We start from the raw sequence: 24,306 nt of genomic DNA, 5'->3' as shown, positions 1-24,306 counted from the left end.
CGCAGCGGCTAGAGCAATTTAGCGTTCCGGCACGTAGCCTACCACTGACTTCTGTGCATGTACAAGTCAAGGGTTTTAGAACCCATTACTGATACACACCCCACTGTTTCTGCAGCCTGGTCCTGAATGGCCATGGACCAATAGTGGGCCACAGACCACTAGAACCCCTCATCTAATGCGATTTTTTTCCAATACACAACAGCAGTAACTGAAAAAAGTGTCAGCACTTCCCTTGTATGCAGGTTTTAGAGACAGAGGAAGCTATACATTAGATTGAAAATAAATTCTAGAACACTGTTCTGTCTGGGTCACTCCAGAAGCTATGACCAACCCAAAAAGATAAGCCAGACACACCGGTAGAATCCAAACACAGTTTTATAATGGTAAAGAGAAAAGAAGCCAACAGAAAATGTCCTTACAAATCAGGAAAACTCTGGAACTCCAAATAGATACATGAAGGCAATTGTTCATACAGAAACACAGGATCCTTAATGCCAAGACGAGGCTGGTGAGATAACAGACATACACCTCCCATGGGTCTTCAAGACTGCTGGCCCACGAGCCAGGAACAGAAATGCTGAAAGACAATGCAGATAACAGCAACTCCACCCTGATAACACTCCTCACTGCCGAAAGTTTGCCTGCCTTATAAACCCTTCCCTGCTAATGAGGACCACACCCAACCCCCTGGTGTTCCTCATTCAACGCTGATAATATTTCTTCAATGGATTCCTCCTTTGATCTATGCGTCTCTGTCACATACTAATGATAGCTTGTGCTTTGTCATCCAATGACTCCAGAGACTCCAGAGAATCCAAGCTGCTGGCTTGAGAGAGCCCCTCCCCAGGGCTCCCAGGCCTTTCTTCCTCGTCACTTTCCTCTCCGCTCTCATCCTCCCCCGGGCATGGAGCTAGCAGAGACGCAGCTGGTCTTTCATCTGACTCAGGCTGAACCACAACAAACACCACCTACTTTACTGAAATATTAAACAAAGTCTATTTAACTAAGTGTTATTCCTTCATTAACCAATCAGGTTTCTCTTCAAAAGCCACAAGCAAGACATGCTTTGAAAGACCATTGTTGCTATCGGAAATTAAACTTTTTTTTTCCTTAATAGGGATTATCTAAGTTTTTCTATCACTCACTATAGTTTATTGCAGCATTCCGCAATCTGGTTTCCTGCAGATGGGTGGAAACAGTTAACTCCCCAAATTTCCACTGAGCATTGTTAAATATCTGTAGAATATTTATTGTTAAAGTTAATTTCACCAGTATTTCCATATTATCCTTTATACCAGACTAGAGATTTGAGAATTATTTCTGTTGGAGAAGTGAAAAGAAAACTGAGTTACTCCAATTATCAACAAGTGGAGCTAGCTTTGCCACTTATTTGGAAATTGCAAACTATGGGAACCGAGTTTTATTGCAGACAGGGCAGTGACATTAAAGAATAATTATATGAGTTTGATATGATGATATAAAAGTTTGATAATTATTTTACTTTGGAGGGAGAACACCTCCAGCATTTCTAACATATATTTTCCGATGGAATCAGAGCTGTTAGAAAAAAAGATTTGGGAGACCTTTCCAGGAGAATATTGACCCTGGGTGATCGTTATGATAGAAGATCGCTTAAGTGTCTTGCTCACTGACTTGAATTTAGCAGGGTTACTCAAAACACTTGACACATTTGGGTAAGAATCTGCATATTAAAAAAAAGATGGAAAAATTCGCCTAAAATAATAATTAAAAAGAGCCCATAGACCAGCACCAACCAAATCGGACCCATCATCACATCACCAGCAGTTCGCTAATGTTTTGGTCGATTTGGTCTGAACCGGGAGGAACCAAACCATATCTCACAGATATAAATTCTTCTCTACAAGAAAATATTATAACATTTGGAGCTCTAGTTTGATGGGGAAGGACGGGAATATGAAGATGTATAAAGAAAGCATGCAGGATAGGGAAGAAGTGGACAAGAAAATGTTTCTTTCCCATTTCAGAGTAAGACTAGGTCCAACAAAGCTGAAAGGAAGAAGAGATGAAAATAATTATTTACACAGAACAGAATCTATGGCATCCATTGCCACAGAACACGATAGTCACTAACTCGGATGACTTCAAGACGGTACTGGATAAATTCATGGAGGACGGGTCAGAGACCAGTGGAGATGATAACTTTATATCCTGGGTCTTTTTTTTTCTTTCTCTCTCTCTCTCTCTTTTTCTCTGGATGGGGTTGGAGAAGACCCATCTTCCAACTATATTATTATATATATTTGTATTTATTAGATTTGTATGCCGCCCCTCTCCGAAGACTCGGGGAGGCTAACAACAAGATAAAAAGACAATGTAAACAAATCTAATATTAAAAATAATCTAAAAAACCCCAATTTAAATAACTACTGATACATACAAGCATACCATGTATAAATTCTATAAGCCTAGGGGGAAGGGAAATTTCAATTCCCCCATGCCTGATGACAGAGGTGGGTTTTAAGGAGCTTGCGAAAGGCAAGGAGGGTGGGGGCAACTCTGATATCTGGGGGGAGCTGATTCCAGAGGATCGGGGCCGCCACAGAGAAGGCTCTTCTCCTGGGTCCCGCCAAACGACATTGCTTAGTCGACAGGACCCGGAGAAGGCCAACTCTGTGGGACCTAACCGGTCGCTGGGATTCATGTGGCAGAAGGCGGTCCCGGAGATATTCTGGTCCGATGCCATGAAGGGCTTTATAGGTCATAACTACCGGTTGTATGGGAACAATGATGAGAGACAGTTGCATCTCCATCCTCTGCTTGTGAGAACTCCATAGTCAGTGGCTGAGCACTATGAGGAAGAATATGCTGGGCTAAAATGGGCTTTGCAATCAGCTAGGACTTTTCTTCTGAGCTTATCACTTTTATAGAAGTACTCAAATTACTGGGCATGGCTAGTCTAATGAAAAGAAGAACCAGGGGAGACATGATAGCAGTGATCCAATAGTTGAGGGGCTGCCACAGAGAGGAGAGGGGGTCAAGCTATTTTCTAAAGCATCTGAAGGTCAGACAAGGAATAATGGATGGAAACTGATGGAGAGATTCAACCTAGAAATAAGGAGAAATTTTCTGTCAGTGAGAACAACCCACTAATGGAACAGTTTGCCTTCAGAAGTTGTGAGAGCTTTAACAAGCCTATACGGATGCAGTTGGATGAAAGTTAGGCAGTGAAATAAATTGCAATAACTCTTGGTTTGTTGGGACTTTATTCCGGAGAGCGATTCCAATTCTCCAGACAGACATGCTTAAAGGATGACTCAGCACCTAATATTGTCTTGCTTTGTTTTTTAAGTGCAGCGATCAGATTTCTCAAACCATGATTCGTGGGCAAAATTATAAGAACTAGTCCAGGCTTGTTTGTGTTTTGCCCTAGAAGCTCTAATTCAGCTGGTGGCAGAAAGATGTGACTGTTGATCTCCTGGAAGGGTGTGTGACTATCTCTCCCCATTTCCTAGCAGCACAGATGCCAAGGGGACTGCAGCCGGAAAGCTATAATTATAAAGGAATAAATTGCTCTTGACAAGATGCATCTTGCAATGCTGAAAGGCAAGCCGTTTCCAAGGGAATGGACTCTCAGCACTTTCCCCCTTCTGCTCCTATAGAGCTTAACTTCCCCAGCCCTTTACTAACTCCCTTGTTTCCCGATTTGTGGCCCCAGGGGAGGGCCCTCTGTAGTTGTCCTTTGTGATAGGAAAAATACAGGCAAAAGCTATAAACCAGGCAGATGTCTTGTGCAAGCATGGATGTGATCCTGTCTCAGCTAAAAATGTTTAAATTAAATTTAATGTAGTAGGGGGGGAAATATGGCAGAGTCAATTTATGTTTGTATGTTTGTTTGTTTGTTTGTACTTCTGTGCCGCCCAATCCCAAAGGACTCAAGGCGGCTTACAATGACATAAAAAGATATAGATACAATAAAAAGAAGTCAGATATAGAGGGTACATTCCAAAAGTAATGCAATTTTTTTTTAAAGTACCTCGTCTTTATTTATTTATTTATTACTTGGATTTATATGCTGCCCCTCTCCGAAGACTCGGGGCGGCTCACAACATACAAACGCCTCGTCATACAAACTTTTCGAGATACAAACCCAGGGTTTAAGATTTTTTTGCCTCTTCTTACAAACTATTTTCACCTTATAAACCCACTGCCGCCGCTGGGAAGCCCCACCTCTGGACTTCCGTTGCCAGCAAAGCACCCGTTTTTGCACTGCTGGGATTCCACTGAGGCTCCCCTCCATGGGGAACCCCATCTCCGGACTTCCGTGTTTTTGTGATGCTGCAGGAGAATCCCAGCAGCGCAAAAACGGGTGCTTCGGCTGGCAAAAGGGGTGAATTTTGGGCTTGCACGCATTAATCGCTTTTCCATTGATTCCTATGGGAAACATTGTTTCATCTTACAAATTTTTCACCTTAAGAACCATGTCCCGGAACCAATTAAGTTTGTAAGACAAGGTATCACTGTAATTTATTGAACAGATTTGCACAAACACTTAAAATTCTTCAAAGTATTGTCCTTGGGCCTCTATACATTTTTCCAGCGACTCTGCCATGACGGTACGTGCCCTGGAAGGTGTCTTCGGGGACCTCTCGCAAGATCTTCATCACGACTGATTGGATCTCTTCTACGGACGAAAACGTGCCTTGCCACAATGCGCTATGAGTCCGCGAGTTCCTGGCCAAACACCAGGTGCCAATGCTGCCCCCCCCCCATAGTCCTGACGTCGCCCCAGCAGACTTCTTTTTGTTGCCAGCCCTGAAAGGAACCTGTTTTTCATCCATAGAAGAGAACTGGGTAATCCACTTTGGAATAATTTGGGAAAACTAGCTGTTCATGATTCTAGTTTCAGCGGTCTTGAAAATTGTTAAATCTTATAGTTAAGTTAGATGCATAGAGTGAGAACAATTCAATGGATGAACTGTCACTTTGAGATGGGTATATTTAGCCAGATGTGATCTGAGAAAGACTAGATAACCATTTGTTGGAAATACTTCAATCTGGATTTCTTAATGGAGCAGGAGGTAAGATCTGATAAGATGACAATAAGCACAATGCTTATTTTTCAATCTTCCCAAATGTGAACACACGAGGGCAGCAAATTCTAGCAACTCACTCTGAGCAAGCTGGTTTCTTCACCTTTGTCTACATTACAATATGCTTTGTTCATTTTGCACTAGGGCATAGCTGCCCATTTTCCCCATCCACCCAAGGGTAAAATTGAAACAGCCAATACAGAAAATGATTTTCCTTCATAAATATGATTTCCTGCTTCTGATATGGAAGACTGCATTTCCCCAAAATATAAACCGTAGTATTTTATTTATTTAGCACATGGCATATTATACATGGACTAGCAATATATAAAAATGTAATATATAAAATAATAAATAATATATACAAAATATAAATGTTACAAAAACTATAATAAATGTGTTTGACCTTGCCTAGGGACACAAGATTCATGGTTTGGAATGACAGATTAATGTGATTATCCATTTAGAAAAGTATGTCTCAATTTTAGCAACTTTAAGATATATGGACTTCACCTCCCAGAATTCCCCAGTTAGCCATGCTGACATATCTTAAAATAATAATAATAATAATAATAATAACAACAACAACAAATAATAATAATAATAATAATAATTATTATTATTATTATTATTATTATTATTATTATTATTATTATTATTATTATTTAGATTTGTATGCCGCCCCTCTCCGTAGACTCGGGGCGGCTCACAACAATAGCAAAAACAATGTAAGAACAAATCTAATAATTTAAAAAGCACTAAAAAACCCCATTATTAAAAATCAAGCATACACACAAACATACCATGTATAAACTGTATAGGCCCGGGGGAGATGTCTCAGTTCCCCCATGCCTGACGGCAGAGATGGGTCTTAAGAACTTTACGAAAGGCAAGGAGGGTGGGGGCAACTCTGATCTCTGGGGGGAGCTGGTTCCAGATGGTCGGGGCTGCCACAGAGAAGGCTCTTCTCCTGGGTCCCGCCAAACGACATTGTTTAGTCGACGGGACCTGGAGAAGGCCAACTCTGTGGGAAATAACCGATCGCTGGGATTCGTGCGGCAGAAGGCGGTTAAGCTAGCTAGTTGGGGAATTCTAGGAATGGAAGTCCACATATTTTAAACTTGCTAAGCTTGAGAAATACTGATCTGGAATAATTTAAAATTTCACTGGCAGAATTTCATCCCTGACTTTGTTAATTGCAATTGCATGGTTCCCGTTAGGCTGAACTCTCAAGGTACCTAGGCCTGTCCTGATACATCCCTCAAGAGAAAATAAAAAGGTTCATTAAATCCCCTACTCAAAACCCAGGAATGCAAACTGTACAAACTTGCTATCTTGTACGTGGGGGAGATTTTACTGGGACATTTCCGTGTGAAATCAATGGAACCAAACTATTTGATATTTAAAGAAGAATTCCTCACACCCGCAGGAGATTGTAAGGGAGAAGAAAAGGATAAAAGTGGAAGTGTGTCATCCTGAGGCATGCATTGTGAAGTTACACTCAGGGAGGAATGGGCAGAACCTGTGACACAATGGAGGAAACATTACTTTTCATGAAAGCAACCAGATATTGTAGATGTGGATGCCAATAAGTTCTGATGAAATCAGTGCAATCAAACTAGCTTAGTGATGGTGAAACTTTGAGGCTCAGAATAGCTTTTTTTTTTTTCAGAAAAAGAAAAAAATCTAATTTTTCTCTGCTGGCCACAAAGATAAAACAATTCTTTCAATAATAATAATGCTCTCTACATGGGGCTACCTTTGAAAAGTGTTCGAAAACTTCAGATCGTGCAGAATGCAGCTGCGAGAGCTATCATGGGCTTTCCCCAAAATGCCCATGTCACACCAACACTCCGCAGTCTGCATTGGTTGCCGATCAGTTTCCGGTCACAATTCAAAGTGTTGGTTATGACCTATAAAGCCCTTCATGGCACCGGACGAGAATACCTCTGGGACCGCCTTCTGCCGCACGAATCCCAGCTTCCCCTGGGTCCCGCCAAACGACACTGTTTAGGTCTCACAGAGTTGGCCTTCTCCAGGTCCCAACTAAACAGTGTTGTTTGGCGGGACCCAGGGGAAGAGCCTTCTCTGTGGCGGCCCTGACACTTTGGAACCAACTCCCCCCAGATATCAGAGTTGCCCCCACCCTCCTTGCCTTTCGTAAGCTCCTTAAAACCCACCTCTGTCGTCAGGCATGGGGGAATTGAGACTTTCCCTCCCCCTAGGCTTATAATATTTATGCATGATATGTCAGTATGTATGATTGGTTTCTAAATTGGGGTTTTTAAATTAACTTAAATATTAGATTTGTTTACATTGTATTATTATTGCTGTTAGCCGCCCCAAGTCTGTGGAGAGGGGCGGCATACAAATCTGATAAATAAATAAATAAATAAATTCATTAATTTTTTAAAAATATTTTTAATTTAAAAAAAAAATTAGTTAATTATTTAATTAATTAAAAATATAGTTCAATCATGTTTGTGATCCCCAAGATCTGCCACGTATGGTCTTTCTACTGAAAGGAACCTGGAGCAGGGGTGAGTTCTAACTTACCTCACTGCAGGTTCACTTCCTCCCACGCTGTGTGGCCACGCTTCGTGTGCTTCATGCGTACGTACAGTGCCAAAAAATCTCAAAAATCCTCCCCCCAAAAAAGTCAAAAACAAGATGGCGATACATGTGCAGTGCTGAAAACTCAGCTTCTGCGCATGCACTATTTTTTAAAAAGTTGGTGGCACCCACAGACTGTCTACGGAGTCTACGGAGAGGGGCAGCATACAAATCCAATAAATTAATAAATTTAATAATAATAATAATAATAATAATAATAATAATAATTAGACTGGCAGCGATTGAACCAATTCTGTGACATCATCAGTGGTTTGCTACCGGTTTTGGCGGACCGGTCTGAACCGGGAGAAAACTACCTCTGACCTGAGGCCTAGTCAAAGCTCTTCTGGGTCAGACAAGCCTCCGTCCTTAAAGCGGCTTTGAAGAAGGCTCTTCTGAAACATCTGCAGCCTCCAAAAACCAGGTGAGAGAACACATTTTTATACAATTTTGATAGGCTCCAGAGGCCACGATAGAGCACAACCTTCTCACACAACTTCTGGAAATCTAGCGGTCATCTGACAGCCAAGCCTCTGGTAGGCAAAGTTGGCTGTTCTATGACTTGTGGACTTCAACTCCCAGAATTCCTGAACCAATCAGGAATTCAGCTCAGGAATTCTGGGAGTTGAAGTCTACGTCATTGACCATCCCTGGCCTAGCCCATTACTGTATGGCCTTGGCAGCCACCAGAAAATGTGCAAGAGCAGTGATATTGGTGAACTGTTGTCACCCAAAACATGGATACCTCTGGATATGTATAACCTCGGTTCATCATCACTGACCTAACTAAACTAGTGATTCAATATCTCCTTAATAAACCCTTGGATTTTGTCACAAATTTATTTATTTATTATATTTGTATGCCGCCTCTCTCCGAAGACTCGGGGCGGCTAACAACAGTATAAAAAGACAATGTAAACAAATCTAATATTAAAAATAATCTTAAAAACCCCATTTAAAGAACCACGCATACATACAAGCATACCATGTATAAATTCTATAAGCCTAGGGGCAAGGGAAATTTCAATTCCCCCATGCCTGACGACAGAGGTGGGTTTTAAGGAGCTTGCGAAAGGCAAGGAGGGTGGGGGCAACTCTGATATCTGGGGGGAGCTGGTTCCAGAGGGCCGGGGCTGCCAGAGAAGGCTCTTCTCCTGGGTCCCGCCAAACGACATTGCTTAGTCAACGGGACCCAGAGAAGGCCAACTCTGTGGGACCTAACCGGTCGCTGGGATTCGTGCGTCAGAAGGCGGTCCCGGAGATATTCTGGTCCATGCCATGAAGGGCTTTATAGGTCATAACCAACACTTTGAATTGTGACCGGAAATTGATCGGCAACCAATGCAGACTGCGGAGTGTTGGTGTAACATGGGCATACCTTGGGAAGCCCATGATTGCTCTCGCAGCTGCATTTTGCACGATCTGAAGTTTCCGAACACTTTACAAAGGTAGCCCCATGTAGAGAGCATTACAGTAGTCGAACCTCGAGGTGATGAGGATATGAGTGACTGTGAGCAGAGATACGGCCGCAACTGGTGCACCAGGCAAACCTGGGCAAACGCCCCCCTCACCACAGCTGAAAGATGTTTCTCTAATGCTGAGTTCATAACAATGAAAGTGTTGCTGCTTTTGTTTTGCCATGGCTAAGTACCTCGTCTTTTGCTTTCCTAAAATTGTTCTTCCTTTTTGATAACTAGGTTATATCAATTTACCAAGAGCGAAAAACTAATTTTTTTCCCATTTTCCCCCCTTGGATAACTTTTATATTATCTTCTCTTCTGTCTCAGTTATGCTAAACAACATGATCTAAATTTATCCCATACTGATAACACTGAGCAATTTAATTTCCACCAATGATTCTGCTGTGTTAATGGAATTATACAAAGGAGCTTTTGCCATGGGGTAGGAAGAAATAAAAGCAAAACCCAGGTTGCTCAGCATGAGGTTAATATAATTGACTTCTAGACCATCAAAACTACAATTGTGACTCTAGGAAAGATTAAGAGAGTATGGGGAATTAGGCATTACAAGTTTACAAGTACACTTCATGGTAAAGATCTGGCAGCAAATATTCAGACAGACAGATTAACACAGTTGGAAGTAACCTTGCAGGTCATCTAGTCCAAGCAGAAGACCCTACATCTCTACCTAGAATCGAACTCACAACCTCCTGATTGTGAGACAAGAGTTCCGCCTCTAGGTCACAGCAGCTACGTTGGATGAATCCCAATATAAGATAAAACTAGTCATGGACTGCTTCCAGGTGGTTTGTGTAAGTAAAAATGCCACACACAATATGCACTGTACAAATGATACACAGTGAACATGACAGATTGCCGTTAGCATTCGTGCAGGTTGTTATTATTAAGGAAACTACCTGGGCAGATACCTGTAGTAGCTAAATGAGCTTCCCTTTGACATAGTTTTCTCTAAATTCCATCTCATTGGGAATAGTTAGTGACTTCCATTTTGAAACTCTTCTAGTGATATGCCAACTTCTATTTCTCTCTACAGTATTTGCAGTATATGCACCAAACTATAACAGCGGAAATATAGTAAATTTCTCACCTTTTATTTCTTAACTGATTTATGTGTCATCAAGTCAGTGTTGACTCTTCGCAACATAGACTTTTTTCACTGATCTGCCCCCAACCTTCAGCTGCACCAATCATTACTGTTATTGGGTAGGGTTTTTTAAATTATTACAATACAGTGGTACCTCGGTTCTCGAACGCTTTGGTTCTCGTACATTTCGGATACCGAACAAAATTTTCGGCAAAAATTTGCTTCGGTATCTGAACAAAAATTCGGATACCAAACAGCCACAGAAAATTTTGTTTATTATCCGAAATGCTACAAGATCTGACGGCGGCGGTGGTGGCTTTCCTTCGAGAGGCAACTGCCGAGATGGCTCCGGCAGCTTCCCTTCATCACGTGACATTCCCGGAGCTGCTGCTGCTCGATGGAAAGCCGCCGCCGGGAAGGAGAAAGTTGGTGCAACTGCCTACAGGTACAAGATGAACCACTGAGGAAAGGAGCCCCCTCGAAACTGCCGGTATTGCAGCCGCCCCCACCCTTCCTACAGCTTGGAGTGCTTAGACTATAGAGCTCCTCAGATCATTATCCCATAGGAAATAAAGGAAATAGGGGCTAAGAACCAATTAAATCCATTTCCATTATTTCCTATGGGATAAATTAATTCAGTACTCAACCAAATCGGTTCTCGACCACACTTCTGGAACGAATTGTGGTCGAGAACCGAAGTACCACTGTATTTGCAAACAGGAAAGAAAAATCAAATATTTACTTTCATAAAATAGGTTCCTTCCTGAAGGAGGAAGATACAGTGCTTTGGAGATACTTCTCACTAACCATCTGAGAGCAGTTAATTCAGAAGCTAAGATGAGAATACAAATGCAACAAAGTGAAGTTTGAAAAATACATGTAAATGTTCCAGCCTTTCCCAAACAAAATGGAAATATAGTTATTATGTTTGATTTAAAAAGAAACCAGACAAAAATGGAAGCCCCGTACTTTAGTGCGTGCCACCTGCTTTAGTCATAAAGAAACACAATAAGCAAAAAAGATATTTAGTTTAATACAAATTTTATACAAATAAAATGTGAAAAAATACTTCCATATGCTAAAAGCAATTATGCTTCACAAATAAGGCCAGCTAGGCTATCTTTGACACAACTGCAATTCACAAATAGTCTGCTCTTGATTTGTTTTTCCTGTTCATTTTGTTTTCTTTCCTCTAATGTGCATAACTAGCTGGAGACTGTACAGACTGCATTCTTTATAAACAATGGGATAAATCAATGATGACTAAAATGTACAGCAAAATGTACTGGAATGATATCATACAATTAAATTTTCTCATATACATACATCATCTTGCTTTGTTCAATGCTTTTGTTTACACAACATACAAAATGGTACTACAGTATAAGTGTAACAGACAGTGTTTTCATGGATTACTTTCTCTCTCATACTGTACTGCTTCATACTCACATAAAAACATAAAAAAAAAATCCCATAATACATGCTCTAGTCCAGCATCAATGTCTTTTGCCCATTTTTCCAAGTGACCTGGCCATTTCTAGTTCTTGTGTTCCCTTTTTCCAAAGTCCTCCAGAAAATCTTGTATGGATGTGTATGTGTGTATAAACCCAATAGGAAGGATATCGCCCAGATCCACTTGTGTCCAAAATATCTGATTACTGTATTGCCAACTGCTATTAAGGTTCTTGCTTCCTTTTTCCTTAGTATTAACAAAACTTTATTTTTTTTGTAAACATTCTCTCTCACATTAAATACGCTACACACAATTTGCTGCTTAATGTATTGAGACCCAAAGATTTGAAAATTATTATTATTTTTTAAATCGCCAACACTAATTTCAGTTGCATACACAAGGCATTGTCTTCTTTTCCAAATACAAGCTAAGTACTTCAGCTCTTTTCTTCTTTAAATTCTAATGAGGAAGGATGGTTTCTATGTGCAACCGTCAATCCCAGAAGATGATTCCTCCCGACGACAATTTGTGGCAAGCCTGATTTAGTCTTTCCTTCACAAATTTCCAACATGTGCTAAAGTCAGTACAAATATAAAAAAGGGATGGCACTTTTAATGTCATCCGCAAATTGTACATAATTTACAATAGTATAGATTTACCATCAATTTTACTAGTCCTCCGGCTTTTTAAAGCCAACACTAATGCTTTACATTAATGTAGTGTAGTTAACTGCTTTGTACACATGTACAAAGGTAAAAGTCTCAACCTTTGAGGTTAATCCAAAAAAACTGTAGGCATTTTTTTTCCACATTTCTAATGAAGAGATTATCATTATTCCAACAGTTGCCTGGTCTCCTTTATTAGACTCTTCGTACTTGGACGGGCATTGTTGTTTGAACGTACTGAACTCCTGTTCTCATCGCCATGGTCCCTGCTGTAGGACTTACTACTACCGGAATGGTCTGCAGATTTAAAGCAAAAAGATACATGGTCTCAGAAATGTAGAACTGTGACATGCAAATAGCCCAAACACGGTATCATCAAAGACTTCATAGCATACCACCACTGTATACTACTTTTGTAATGATATAATGCAGAGTATTTTTTCTCCTTTTGTTTTGCTAGTATTTGGTTCCACAATATGCATTCCCAAGCCTGCAAATAAATGTTTTTCAATATATTTGCAAATAATTCAATAACAATAAATGACACAACAGTGTGTAATTTTTTGAAGAGATTAATATGCTGACTGTTAATGAAGACCAATGCCCAATCCACTATTTAAACATTTTAAAACTCAGACAAAATTAAAAAATTGGTCTTCAAGAGATCAAAATCTATTAATGCCGTTGTATGTTAGACAAATAGTTGCACTGGGGGGGGGGGGGGGAGGCTCAAGACTATTTTATAATTCCAGAAACTATTTACTGAAAGTGCTTCAAAATAAAAAAATACTTTAACATGTGATATATTAAAGTTTCATAATTTCAAAGGTGACTTGTGTGTAAAATACATTAAATGATGTAAAAAGCAGGTTCCCATTTTGGCTCACTAATTAATGAAAGAAATACCTAATACTATTTACCCCAACCTGGATTTATTCCCATAGACCCTCCAAATATTATGATTTGCTATCTGGAGGATTATGTAGTTGAAATATTTAGAAGAAAACAGACTGATGAAGTTTGATCAAACATGTTTTATTCATTTGATTTATGTTTGTCTTATTCATCAAACTTTGTATAGTCCCAGGAAATGAATTTTAAAATAATCTTGATAGATCATAAAAATGTCACCACACTCAGGCATAGTACACTAATTCAAAATACAGTGGGACCTCGGCTAACGACCACAATCCATTCTGGAATGTTGGTCATTAGCCAAAATGTTTGGTATCCGAAACAATTTTCCCTATAAGAAATAAAGGAAATAGATTTAATTGGTTCCCAGCCTTTATTTCTTATGGGGAAAATTGATCCCTCGTGTTCCGTTCCTGGACCACCCGCGATAAAGGATTTTTCTTTCCCCCCCCAGCCCCCCACCCATTGTCCCTCACTCCCCCCACCCTTACCTCTTTACCTCTTGTCTCTCTGCCTTCGTCTCTTCGGCAGGCAGGTGCTGAGTTTGCTGGTCCCAATGGCGGCTTCTCTTTGAAGACAGCAGCGGCAGCTCCGGTGGCTTCTCTTCGAGGACAGTGGTGGTGGCGGTGGCAGTGGGGGCCTGGGCATAGACGTGACGTTCCCGCCGCTGCTGCTCTTTGAAGGGAAGCCACTGGAGCTGCCTCAGCAGTTGCTGCTGCTGTCAGTGGGACCAGCTGGTGGTGGCAGCGGCAACTGTTGAGGCGGCTCTGGCGGTTTCCCTTTGAGGAGCAGCAGCACCGGGAATGTCACGTCCAGGCCCCCACTGTCCTCAAAGAGAAGCCACTGCAGCCACCGCTGCCCTCAAAGAGAAGCCGCTGCCAGGACCAGCAAACTCAGTGCCTGCCTCGTCATAGTCAAAGAAACACTTTGCTGCTCCCCTGGCGAGGAGACGAAGGCAGAAAGGCAAGAGGTAAAGAGGTAAGTGGGGGGGAGTGAGGGACAATGGGTGTAACATTTCAAATAACAACCAAAAATTTATGTTCGGTATCTGAATTTTTGTTCGGTATCCGGTGCAAAGTTTTAACAAAATTTTTGGTTGTTATCCGAAATGTTCGTTATCCAAGGCATTCGCTAACAGAGGTTCCACTGTATTTTTTAATAAACTGTAACACACATGTGTTTATGTATCCTGTAATGGCATCAATTCACTGCATTAGTGGCTTGCCATTTATACATCGTCCAAAAATTTACCAATTTTTCTTACACATTTTTAACCAAAGTAGATTAGGAATAAATTCTTTAGTAGTGTTTGTGAATATATATCTACGCCCACAGAATTCAAGTATTATATACTAGTCTTTATTCAATAGTCTGATTCAGAAAGCTTTCAGACCCCTGTCTATTTTGTGAATTTTATTACACTGCAGCCTGATTCTACAGTTTCTTGAAATTCATTTTTTTCTCAGTAATCTACACTCAGTACCTCATAACGACAAAGTGAAAACAGAATTTTAGAAATGACTGTAAATTTATTTAGAAGAGAACCCCCCCCCCCTCTGAAATATCACACTACCATAAACATTCAGCCCCTTTGCAACAACACTTGAAATTTAGTTCAGGTGCCTCCCATTTCTCTTGATTGTTGTTGGCATGTTTCTACACCTGGAATGGAATCGACCAGTGGTAAATTAAATTGATTGGACATGATGTAGAAAGGCATATACCTTCTACATACATGATATAGAAAGGCATACATCTGTCAAAGCTGACAATGCAGAGCAAAAACCATGAGGTCAAAGAAATTGACTGCAGAGCTCAGAACAGGATTATTACAAGGCAGAGATTTGGGGAAGGAAACAAAAATATTTCTGATGTAATATATGGTGTATAATCTATTAATTTAAAGATGGATAAAAAGAGATATGATATAGAATCTTTTTCGAATTTGATTACAATTTAGTTGATTTTGGAATTGTTTTATAAATTAATTTGAGTCAATTTTGAACGTTCAGAAATAAGATAAGGTTATTACTTTCATAATATAAAAGTTTGATATTTTTTTGCTGAAACCCATTTGTACCAATTATCCCATATTTTATAATATTCTGAATCTTTTTTATTTTGAGTTTCCATTGCTATTTTAGACATTTCCGCGCACTCAATAATTTTGGTGATGACTACCAGTAGTGGTGGTGTTTTTTCCTGTTTCCAAAAAAGGGCAAATAAAATTCTTGCTGCGGTCAAGATTTGTAAGATGAGATATTTTTGTGTTTGTGTAAGGTTTTGCCTAAATATACCGAGGAGGTATATTTCGGGTTTAAATGGTAGGTTAATTGACATGACTTGGTCTATTAATTTTTTAATGGTTATCCAGTATTTTTTCGCATATATGCAGGTCCACCATGCATGGCAATATGTTCCAGGTTTTATTTTGCATTTCCAGCAATTAGGGGGAAAATTAGGAAACATTTTAGATAATCTTGCTGGGGGCAAATGCCATCGATAGAACATTTTTACTTGGTTTTCTTTATAGGACATTGCTGTGGTCATCTTATAATTTATTGTCCAAGTTTTCTCCCATTCAGTTAAATTGATCGTGTCACCAAAATTTTGAGCCCAGGCTATCATACATCCTTTAATTTGCTCTTCACACTTTTCCTGTATTAATAAATAATTATATAATTTAGAAATCATTTTTGGTAGGGGGCCGAAAAAAAATGTGTCTATTATGTTATCATTTTGGAATCCAAATACTTACTAATATCTGTCAATTCTTATATTTTCTTTCTTTACATACAAAAATATACAGTGATCCCCCAGGTATCGCGATCCCGAACATTGCGAACGGCTATATGGTGATTTTTCAACCCGGAAGTCAAAACACCATCTGCGCATGCGCGCCCTTTTTTTCTATGGCCACGCATGCGTAGATGGCGGCGGGCAGATCAGCTGCTGGGCGGCTTCCCTGGGTCTTCCCCCTCTTGCTGGCGGGAGGGCGAGCGGCGGGCATCAGCGAGGAGTTTCCCCACCGCCCACGCAAACTCCTTGCTGCCGCTCGCCCGCCCTTCGCCCGCCCACGCCGTTCGCTCGCGCCGCTTCCCAGCTGAGTCCTGAAGCGAATCGGCTTCAGGACTCAGCTGGGAAGCGGCGCGAGCGAACGGCTTGTCCGCCGCCTGCCTGCCCGCGCGCCCGCCGCTCGCCCGCCCTTCGCCCGCCCATGCCGTTCGCTCGCGCCGCTAGCGAACGGCTTGTCCGCCGCCTGCCTGCCCGCGTGCCCGCCGCTCGCCCGCCCTTCGCCCGCCCACGCCGTTCGCTCGCGCCGCTTCCCAGCTGAGTCCTGAAGCGAATTGGCTTCAGGACTCAGCTGGGAAGCGGCGCGAGCGAACGGCGTGGGCGGGCGAAGGGCGGGCGAGCGGCAGCGAGGAGTTTGTGTGGGCGGTGGGGAAACCCCAATCTTCGGCTCCTCGCTGCTGCGGCGGAAGTAAAAACTTCCGCAGCGCTACTTCGCGAAAAACCGATCATTACGAGGGGTCCTGGAACGGAACCCTCGCAATGATCGGGGGATCACTGTACTTACTACAAAAATATTTCTACTGCATTGAAGGTTCCTAAGAGCACAGTGGTCTCCATAATTCTCAGATGAAACAGGTTTGGCACAACTGGGACTCTTCCAAGAGCTGGTCATCCAGTCAAACTGACCAATTGGGGGAGAAGGGCCTTAATAAGAGAGGTGACCAAGGACCCAAGGATCACTCTGACTGGACTCCAGAGATCCTATGTGGAGATGGGACAGAGTTCCAGAAGGACAACCATCAATGCAGCCCTCTTTATAGCAGAGTGGCTATATGGAAGCTTTTCCTCAGTGTAAAACACATGAAAACCAGTTTGGAGTTTGCAAAAAAACCCAACAACAACTAAAGGACTCTCAGAAGAACAAAAAGGACTCTCAAAAAGAACAAAATTTGCTGGTTTGATTAAACTAAGATTGAATTGTTTGGCCTCAATTCTAAACATTATGCCTGGAGGAAACAAGGCATCGTTCATCACCTGCCCAATATCATCCCAACAGTGAAGCATGGTGGTGGCAGCATCATGCTGTGGAGATATTTTTCAGTAGCAGGGACTAGGAGATTGGATTGAGGAAAACCTGAATGAAAACCTGTTCCACATTGCTTAGGACCTCAGACTGGGAAGGTTCACTTTCCAACATGACAACAATCCTAAGCACACAGCCTAGGTAACAGAGGAGTGGCTTAGGGACAACCCTGTGAATGTTCTAGAGTGGCCCAGCCACAACCCCGATGTTAAGTCTGAACAGTCATTTAATGAGTGGTTATAATCACCTGAATCACAATATGATTTGGTCTCTGAGGCTCCAGCTTAACTTAATATCATATGCATCCACAACCTCCCAAAGATCGGGAATTACTACTGTATATGATAAGGATAAATCATATTATGATATGAAGAAGTTTATTGGGGTAATCCTTTTATTTTAAAGGCATCACCCTCTATTTTTTTAAAAGCTGTCCTTTGCTATGTAAAGATTAGATTAGATTAGATTAGATTTATTGGATTTATATGCCGCCCCTCTCCGCAAACTCGGGGCGGCTCACAACAATAATAAAAACAGTACATAGTAACAAATCCAATGCCCACCAATCTAATTACAATTTTAAGTTAAAAAATTCATAAAACAATCCCAATATAATAAAAAAACAGGCACACAGTCAATCAATCAAACGGCAAAACAACATGGGCAAGGGGGAGATGTTTTAGTTCCCCCATGCCTGACGACAAAGGTGGGTTTTAAGGAGTTTACGAAAGGCAGGGAGGGTGGGGGCAATCCTAATCTCAATATATCAAGTAAAGGAGAAAGTCCAAAGTAAGACCTGAGTGTTAAATATAATTATTTTATGACTGAAAATAAGTAAGTTTTGCTGGCTGAAGAATTCTGGGAGTTGAAGTTCACATGTTTAAAAGTTGTCAAGGTTAGAGACCCCAGTCTTAGTGGATGGTGGGAATCTTGTAGGAGAAGGTATTCTCTCTCACGTGTGACCTAGGATCAATCCAATAAGGCGTTCAAATAATATGTAACATTTATCTATACCTAGATTTATCTATACCTAGAATTTATTTTACCTAGATTTATCTATACCTAGAATTTATCTATACCTAGAAAATAACTGACACCCAATTGTATCACATAATTTTATGGAAAGTTCCAATTCCAAATTCACAGACTGAGGGTTAATTAATAAGTATTAATTAAAATTAATTAATACTTATTAATTAAAATTAACATTCATTAATGCTAATGGATGTTAATTGTCCCACAACTGTAAATTGTATTTAGATATGGCCATGCAACAAAATATCACTTCCTTCTGTAAAAAATTGCCACAGCACAGACTCTCAAATGACCTCCATGCTGTGTCTTATTGGTGTTATAATGAATTGTCAATTCTTCCCATCTTACTTTCTCCTTCATTCCACAGTGTTCTTCCATGGGCTACATACCATAAGGAAGAAGATTGTAGTTATGCAATTGTATCTACCACACTAGTAAATTCCCAATTCTAGAACTTAATGAAGCATTGTCTGAACTGCCAGCAGAATCTATTCTAAAATACTTATGACTCTTTGGAAAAAACAGTAGATCCAAGAAACTGTTTGGGAAAGCAAACTGAATTTGTCCTCCATGCCTGCACAGATGGAAAGTGACTGCAAGTCCTACCTTAACCAGGCAGTGCCATTCATGACAATGGAAATTAACCCCGAATCATTCTTTCAATCATAGTATGTCAAAGCAGACTTGAGTATGTCAGCAGTCTGCTTTGCCACTAAGATCCAATGTCATAAATGTCACAGTTGCTATGAATTCCTGAGTCATACCAGACAGTCCAAGCTAAAATTGATGTGGAAGTCTCCTAGAACCTAGAATTCTAAACGCCACCTAGAGTTACTTAAGTAATTGAGAAAGTATATAAATAAATCAGTTAACTACTTAATGAGCTGGTTGTTATACATATTTTCTCTCTGTCTAACTTCCTCTAGCTTGCTTAATTACTGAAACAGTTCCTCTGTACAAGCCAGGTCAGCTCTCATCCATGATCAAATTATGAAATGTTTCCAATTCTGTTGTTTATTTATGTGCCACAGAAAAGAAGCAAGGGTGAATTCCATGTGGGACTGATACTTTTCACTGGAAAAACTAAATTGCCAGATTAGATATAAAAAGAAGCTTAACTGCTAATTTCACTTTTTATCTAGTGACATATTGACTTTCAACTTCTACCTTCTTATTCCCTACCTCCATCAAAATACTAGCCCTCTTGACAAAACCCTTACCACCGTGTCCATTACTCACTACGGGCCTCTGATGCTTCTTAGTCAAACAATTAACTGTAAATTCCTAAATTGAATGCAATCTTGAAATTTAAAAAAGTTGTTTTCTTCACACAAAACACAACAGCTGAAGAATAGCATAGCTTTCCCTAAACTGCTTCAGAAACTATAATGGTAATATAGAAATTTTAAATCAATAAATAAAACTTGAATCTTAGTCCTGGATGACAATATATGGTGTAAAAGAAATGTAAATGTATAGCAAAATAAAGCATTTGCACAGCAAATTGAGTTAAGACCAGTGAATTCATATTGTGGTAACACAGGAGAAAACCCATCCTCCCTCCAAAATAAATGAGCTGTTTCAATGCCAAAAACAGTACTTACAATTGTGGGTTGAGTAGTTGGTATATAGGTAGTGGTCTGCGGTACCTGGACCAACTTTATAGGCTGGCTGCTTGTCACACCTGATGCTATCTGCAGAGACAGCACAGGTAACCAGAGTGAAAGGTTCAGTTTTTACGTCAATGCCACCAATTTATTAACATGGTTGTGGATTTAGACCTTTCCTAAATGGAAGGACTGCTTCTGACTGCTGGGGGAAGAGGGGAAATGATTTTTACAGATTCCTCCTCTCTGCTGCATCTTTTGGTAATTAGTGAAACTTATTCACAAAATGTTCCCCATTTGTGAAACCAAACTCTGGATTTAACCCATTAAAATGTCAGTGCTTGGCTTTAAAAAAAAACCCTACATTTTAATGAATTCACAGGTTAGATTGTCATAAATTAAATCAAAATTTAAAACATGAAAGTGAGCAATGCATACAGTTTGATGTTTCAAACAGATATAATTATGTGAATGCAAATTGAGATTTCCAAATAAAATAAAAATACTTCATGATAAGAAACTTATCACAGAGAGTACATTACTAGTACGGTATCTATTTAGCAATTTCTTGTTAAATATAGTATTTTTCAGTCTCTTTAATCTTAAATATGCTCTGGGTCACACCATTCCGTTTCTCTAGAATACTTAAGACCTATGACTCTTTTCCTTAGAATAAAGCAAGGCAATTAAATCATATAAATCAACTTCTTGAGGTGTAGCTGATGTACAATGTCACGATAAAAGAGTTTCATTCTTTTTTCAACAGAATGTACTATAGTGCCTTAAGAAAAACTAATAGGGACATACAGGAATGGACAAAAATCAGAAATGTTAACAAAGTTTTATTGAGCCTGAGCAGTCACTACATACATCCCAAGTGGGTGGAAACAGGGCAAAATCATTTGAGAGTTCATCACATTATGCCCTGATTTTAAAAAATGCACATGCATCTAGATACATCCTGGATCCTTAAGAACTTAGAGCCTCGGTAGCTCAGTGGTTAGAGTGCAGTACTGCAAGCTACTTCTGCTGATCACCAGCTGCCAGGAGTTTGGTAGATCGAATCTCAATAGGCTCAAGATTGACACAGCTTTCCATCCTACCAAGGTCGGTAAAATGAGGACCCAGACTGTTGGGGGAAATATGCTTATTCTCTGTAAACCGTTTAGAGAGGGCTGTAAAGCACTGTGAAAGCGGTACATAAATCTGAATGCTAATGCTAACTAACTCTGTAAAGGTGAACATAAAGAGAAAGGTATTTCACCAGCCCTCGATAAAATAAAATAAAATCCCATTTATTGTGCGTGTACAGATTTTAAAAATACAGTAGTACCTCTAGATACGAGCTGCTCTACATGCGAGTATTTCAAGATACGAGCCACGAGGGGAGAGACATTTCTGTTCTATTCACGAGCTCAAATTCGGGATACGAGCCGAGCGTCCACTAGGTGGCACAAGAATCCTTGCTTTTGGTTATCTCGGAGGGGAAAAACAACTTGTTCCAGATACGAGTTGCCTCGAGATACAAGCTCCCTTATGGAACGAATTATGCTCGTATCTAGGGGTACTACTGTAAATCTTAAAGCGAGGATGCCCTAGGGAAGGACATTGCTTACCGTAACACTTTCCTTGCTTTTTTCCACAGCTGCCTCCTTTTCCTTTGGAGCACTGGTTGCTTCTGTAGGTGTAGGCTGTGCACTGGAACCAGGTTGGGATGCTTTGTTTACTGTTTCTGAACTAACTTCACTATCTGTCTCTTGCTGGGTTGCCGTAGCTGAAATAAAAACCAAGAGAGTTTTAAAATGGAGGTGAGATTCAATTCACAAATAGATCGAAAGATGAAACACTAGCCAATTACCTGATTGTGTACAAGACTTCATATGTTCTGGCCAATGAGCTTGTTGGCAAGGATAGTCACAATAGCTGGTGTTCCAACAACAGTAAAAGATGGCCTCTTTTTTGCAATTGGCACACCACTGCTTCTTTTTGGTCTCATCCACAGCTTGTTGCTTTTCCAGTTCCAGTTGTTTCTTCACTTCAGCAATTAAGCGGTCTCTTTCTTGCTCTAAACTTTGCCGCATTTCAGCCATTGTGAGTTCTAGGTAACAGATGAACAGCATGTACGTTGAGAGCATATGCACCAAGACAAATTGTGTGTCCAATCACACTTGGCCAATAAAATTCTATTCTATTCTATTCTAATCTAGCAGTACTTAAATGGCCTATATGTTAAGTAATAAATGGTAAGCTACCTTAAGGGAAATAAGGCATACTGATTTATTACAAATAAAGGCAGACAAATTTACATTATAATGCTTATACTTATGTACGTAATCTTATTGAATAAGATCTTAAGAACTGTGGGGGTTTTTTAATTTTTGAAACAATGCACTATGTTTTACGTGCCATTCAAGAAACAACTACCAATCAATTTAGGTTTATTAGCTATCATGATGACATACTGTAACAACTGAGCTAGACTTCTATACTTGATTATATATATGAAAAAAAGATCAGCACAGATATTCCTTTACATATTGGGCCACGAACCACAAAAATATTTCACAAAAATGTTATTTTTATACCTAGATTATGTTTCATTTCTGAGAGCTCTTGCTGATGTAACCACTGAAGCTTTTCAATCTCAATTCTCAGACGACGAATCTGAAATATTAAAAAAACAATAACAACAGGAGTGTCAGTCAAGATAGAATGAAATCCTTCTACTCTCCTCTATCTCCAAATTTGTTTTTGAGGGAGGACTCCTTAAATCAGATCTGGGTGCAGCGAGAAGAGGGAGAGGGAAGATCATGAAAGGAAATTCAATTGCATGGATGACAATCTTAATTTAGAAACTAATCAATTTCATGGGAAAATATTTCAGTGTTGTTAATAAGATCAGAATAAACATGCTTCCTATAAATTGGTCAAAATAAACAATGGCACCTAGTCTTTCTCCCAGTGGAATAGAAAAAGGAGGGCAGATCTGCATGAATCAAAAGTGAAATAAAGCTCTTCCCAAAGTTATATAACTTGTTTCTCTTGCCTTATAGTAGAAACATAGAAGTCTGACGGCAGAAAAAGACCTCATGGTCCATCTAGTCTGCCCTTATACTATTTTCTGTATTTTATCTTAGGATGGATATATGTTTATCCCAGGCATGTTTAAATTCAGTTACTGTGGATTTATCTACCACATCTGCTGGAAGTTTGTTCCAAGGATCTACTACTCTTTCAGTAAAATAATATTTTCTCATGTTGCTTTTGGTCTTTCCCCCAACTAACTTCAGATTGTGTCCCCTTGTTCTTGTGTTCACTTTCCTATTAAAAGTGAACACATAGTAAATACTATCCCTTGCAACACAAAGTTATATTGTATTCAGTACAAAATCCAATGGAATGATATTGTGAATAATTAGATAATTTGTGCAAAATTATAGAAACATAGAAGACTGACAGCAGAAAAAGACCTCATGATCCATCTAGTCTGCCCTTATACTATTTTTTGTATTTTATCTTACAATGGATATATGTTTATCCCAGGCATGTTTAAATTCAGTTACTGTGGATTTACCAACCATGTCTGGTGGAAGTTTGTTCCAAGGATCTACTACTCTTTCAGTAAAATAATATTTTCTCATGTTGCTTTTGATCTTTCCCCCAATTAACCTCAGATTGTGTCCCCTTGTTCTTGTGTTCACTTTCCTATCAAAAACACTTCCCTCCTGAACCTTATTTAACCCTTGGACATATTTAAATGTTTCGATCATGTCCCCCCTTTTCCTTCTGTCCTCCAGACTATACAGATTGAGTTCATTAAGTCTTTCCCGATATGTTTTATGCTTAAGACCTTCCACCATTCTTGTAGTCCGTCTTTGGACCCGTTCAATTTTGTCAATATCTTTTTGTAGGTGAGGTCTCCAGAACTAAACACAGTAGTCCAAATGTGGTCTCACCAGCGCTCTATATAATGGGATCACAATCTCCCTCTTCCTGCTTGTTATACCTCTAGCTATGCAGCCAAGCATCCTACTTGCTTTTCCTACTGCCCGACCACACTCCCCACCCATTTTGAGACTGTCAGAAATCACTACTCCTAAATCCTTCTCTTCTGAAGTTTTTGCTAACACAGAACTGCCAATACAATACTCAGATTGTGGATTCCTTTTCCCCAAGTGCATTATTTTACATTTGGAAACATTAAACTGCAGTTTCCATTGCTTTGACCATTTATCTAAATTATTTAGCTAAATCATTTACCATATTACAGACGCCTCCAGGAATA

General features: G+C 40.0%; 1 protein-coding gene across 7 annotated transcripts in view; it reads right to left on the bottom strand.

Moving 5' to 3' along the window:
* Positions 1-11,259: 11,259 nt before the first annotated feature.
* ZMYND8 (zinc finger MYND-type containing 8) overlaps positions 11,260-24,306 on the bottom strand; it is a 129,334-nt gene continuing 116,287 nt past the window's right edge. For 4 of the 7 annotated variants that reach the window (XM_070744668.1, XM_070744669.1, XM_070744667.1 and 1 more), the window contains 5 exons: positions 22,611-22,685; positions 21,880-22,123; positions 21,638-21,795; positions 20,019-20,108; positions 11,260-12,665 (listed from right to left, as the gene is read on the bottom strand). In XM_070744668.1, the coding sequence (XP_070600769.1) occupies positions 12,564-12,665; positions 20,019-20,108; positions 21,638-21,795; positions 21,880-22,123; positions 22,611-22,685 (669 nt within the window). In that variant the 3' untranslated portion in view covers positions 11,260-12,563. Of the gene's footprint in view, positions 12,666-20,018; positions 20,109-21,637; positions 21,796-21,879; positions 22,124-22,606; positions 22,686-24,306 lie in introns of all 7 variants that reach the window. The other 3 variants (XM_070744665.1, XM_070744666.1, XM_070744670.1) reach the window with 2 other exon arrangements.

Source organism: Erythrolamprus reginae, chromosome 3 (assembly GCF_031021105.1).
Source record: "Erythrolamprus reginae isolate rEryReg1 chromosome 3, rEryReg1.hap1, whole genome shotgun sequence".
Lineage (NCBI taxonomy): Eukaryota > Metazoa > Chordata > Lepidosauria > Squamata > Dipsadidae > Erythrolamprus > Erythrolamprus reginae.
Note: the sequence above shows the minus strand (reverse complement) of the source record. Positions and strands in the feature narration are given on the sequence as shown.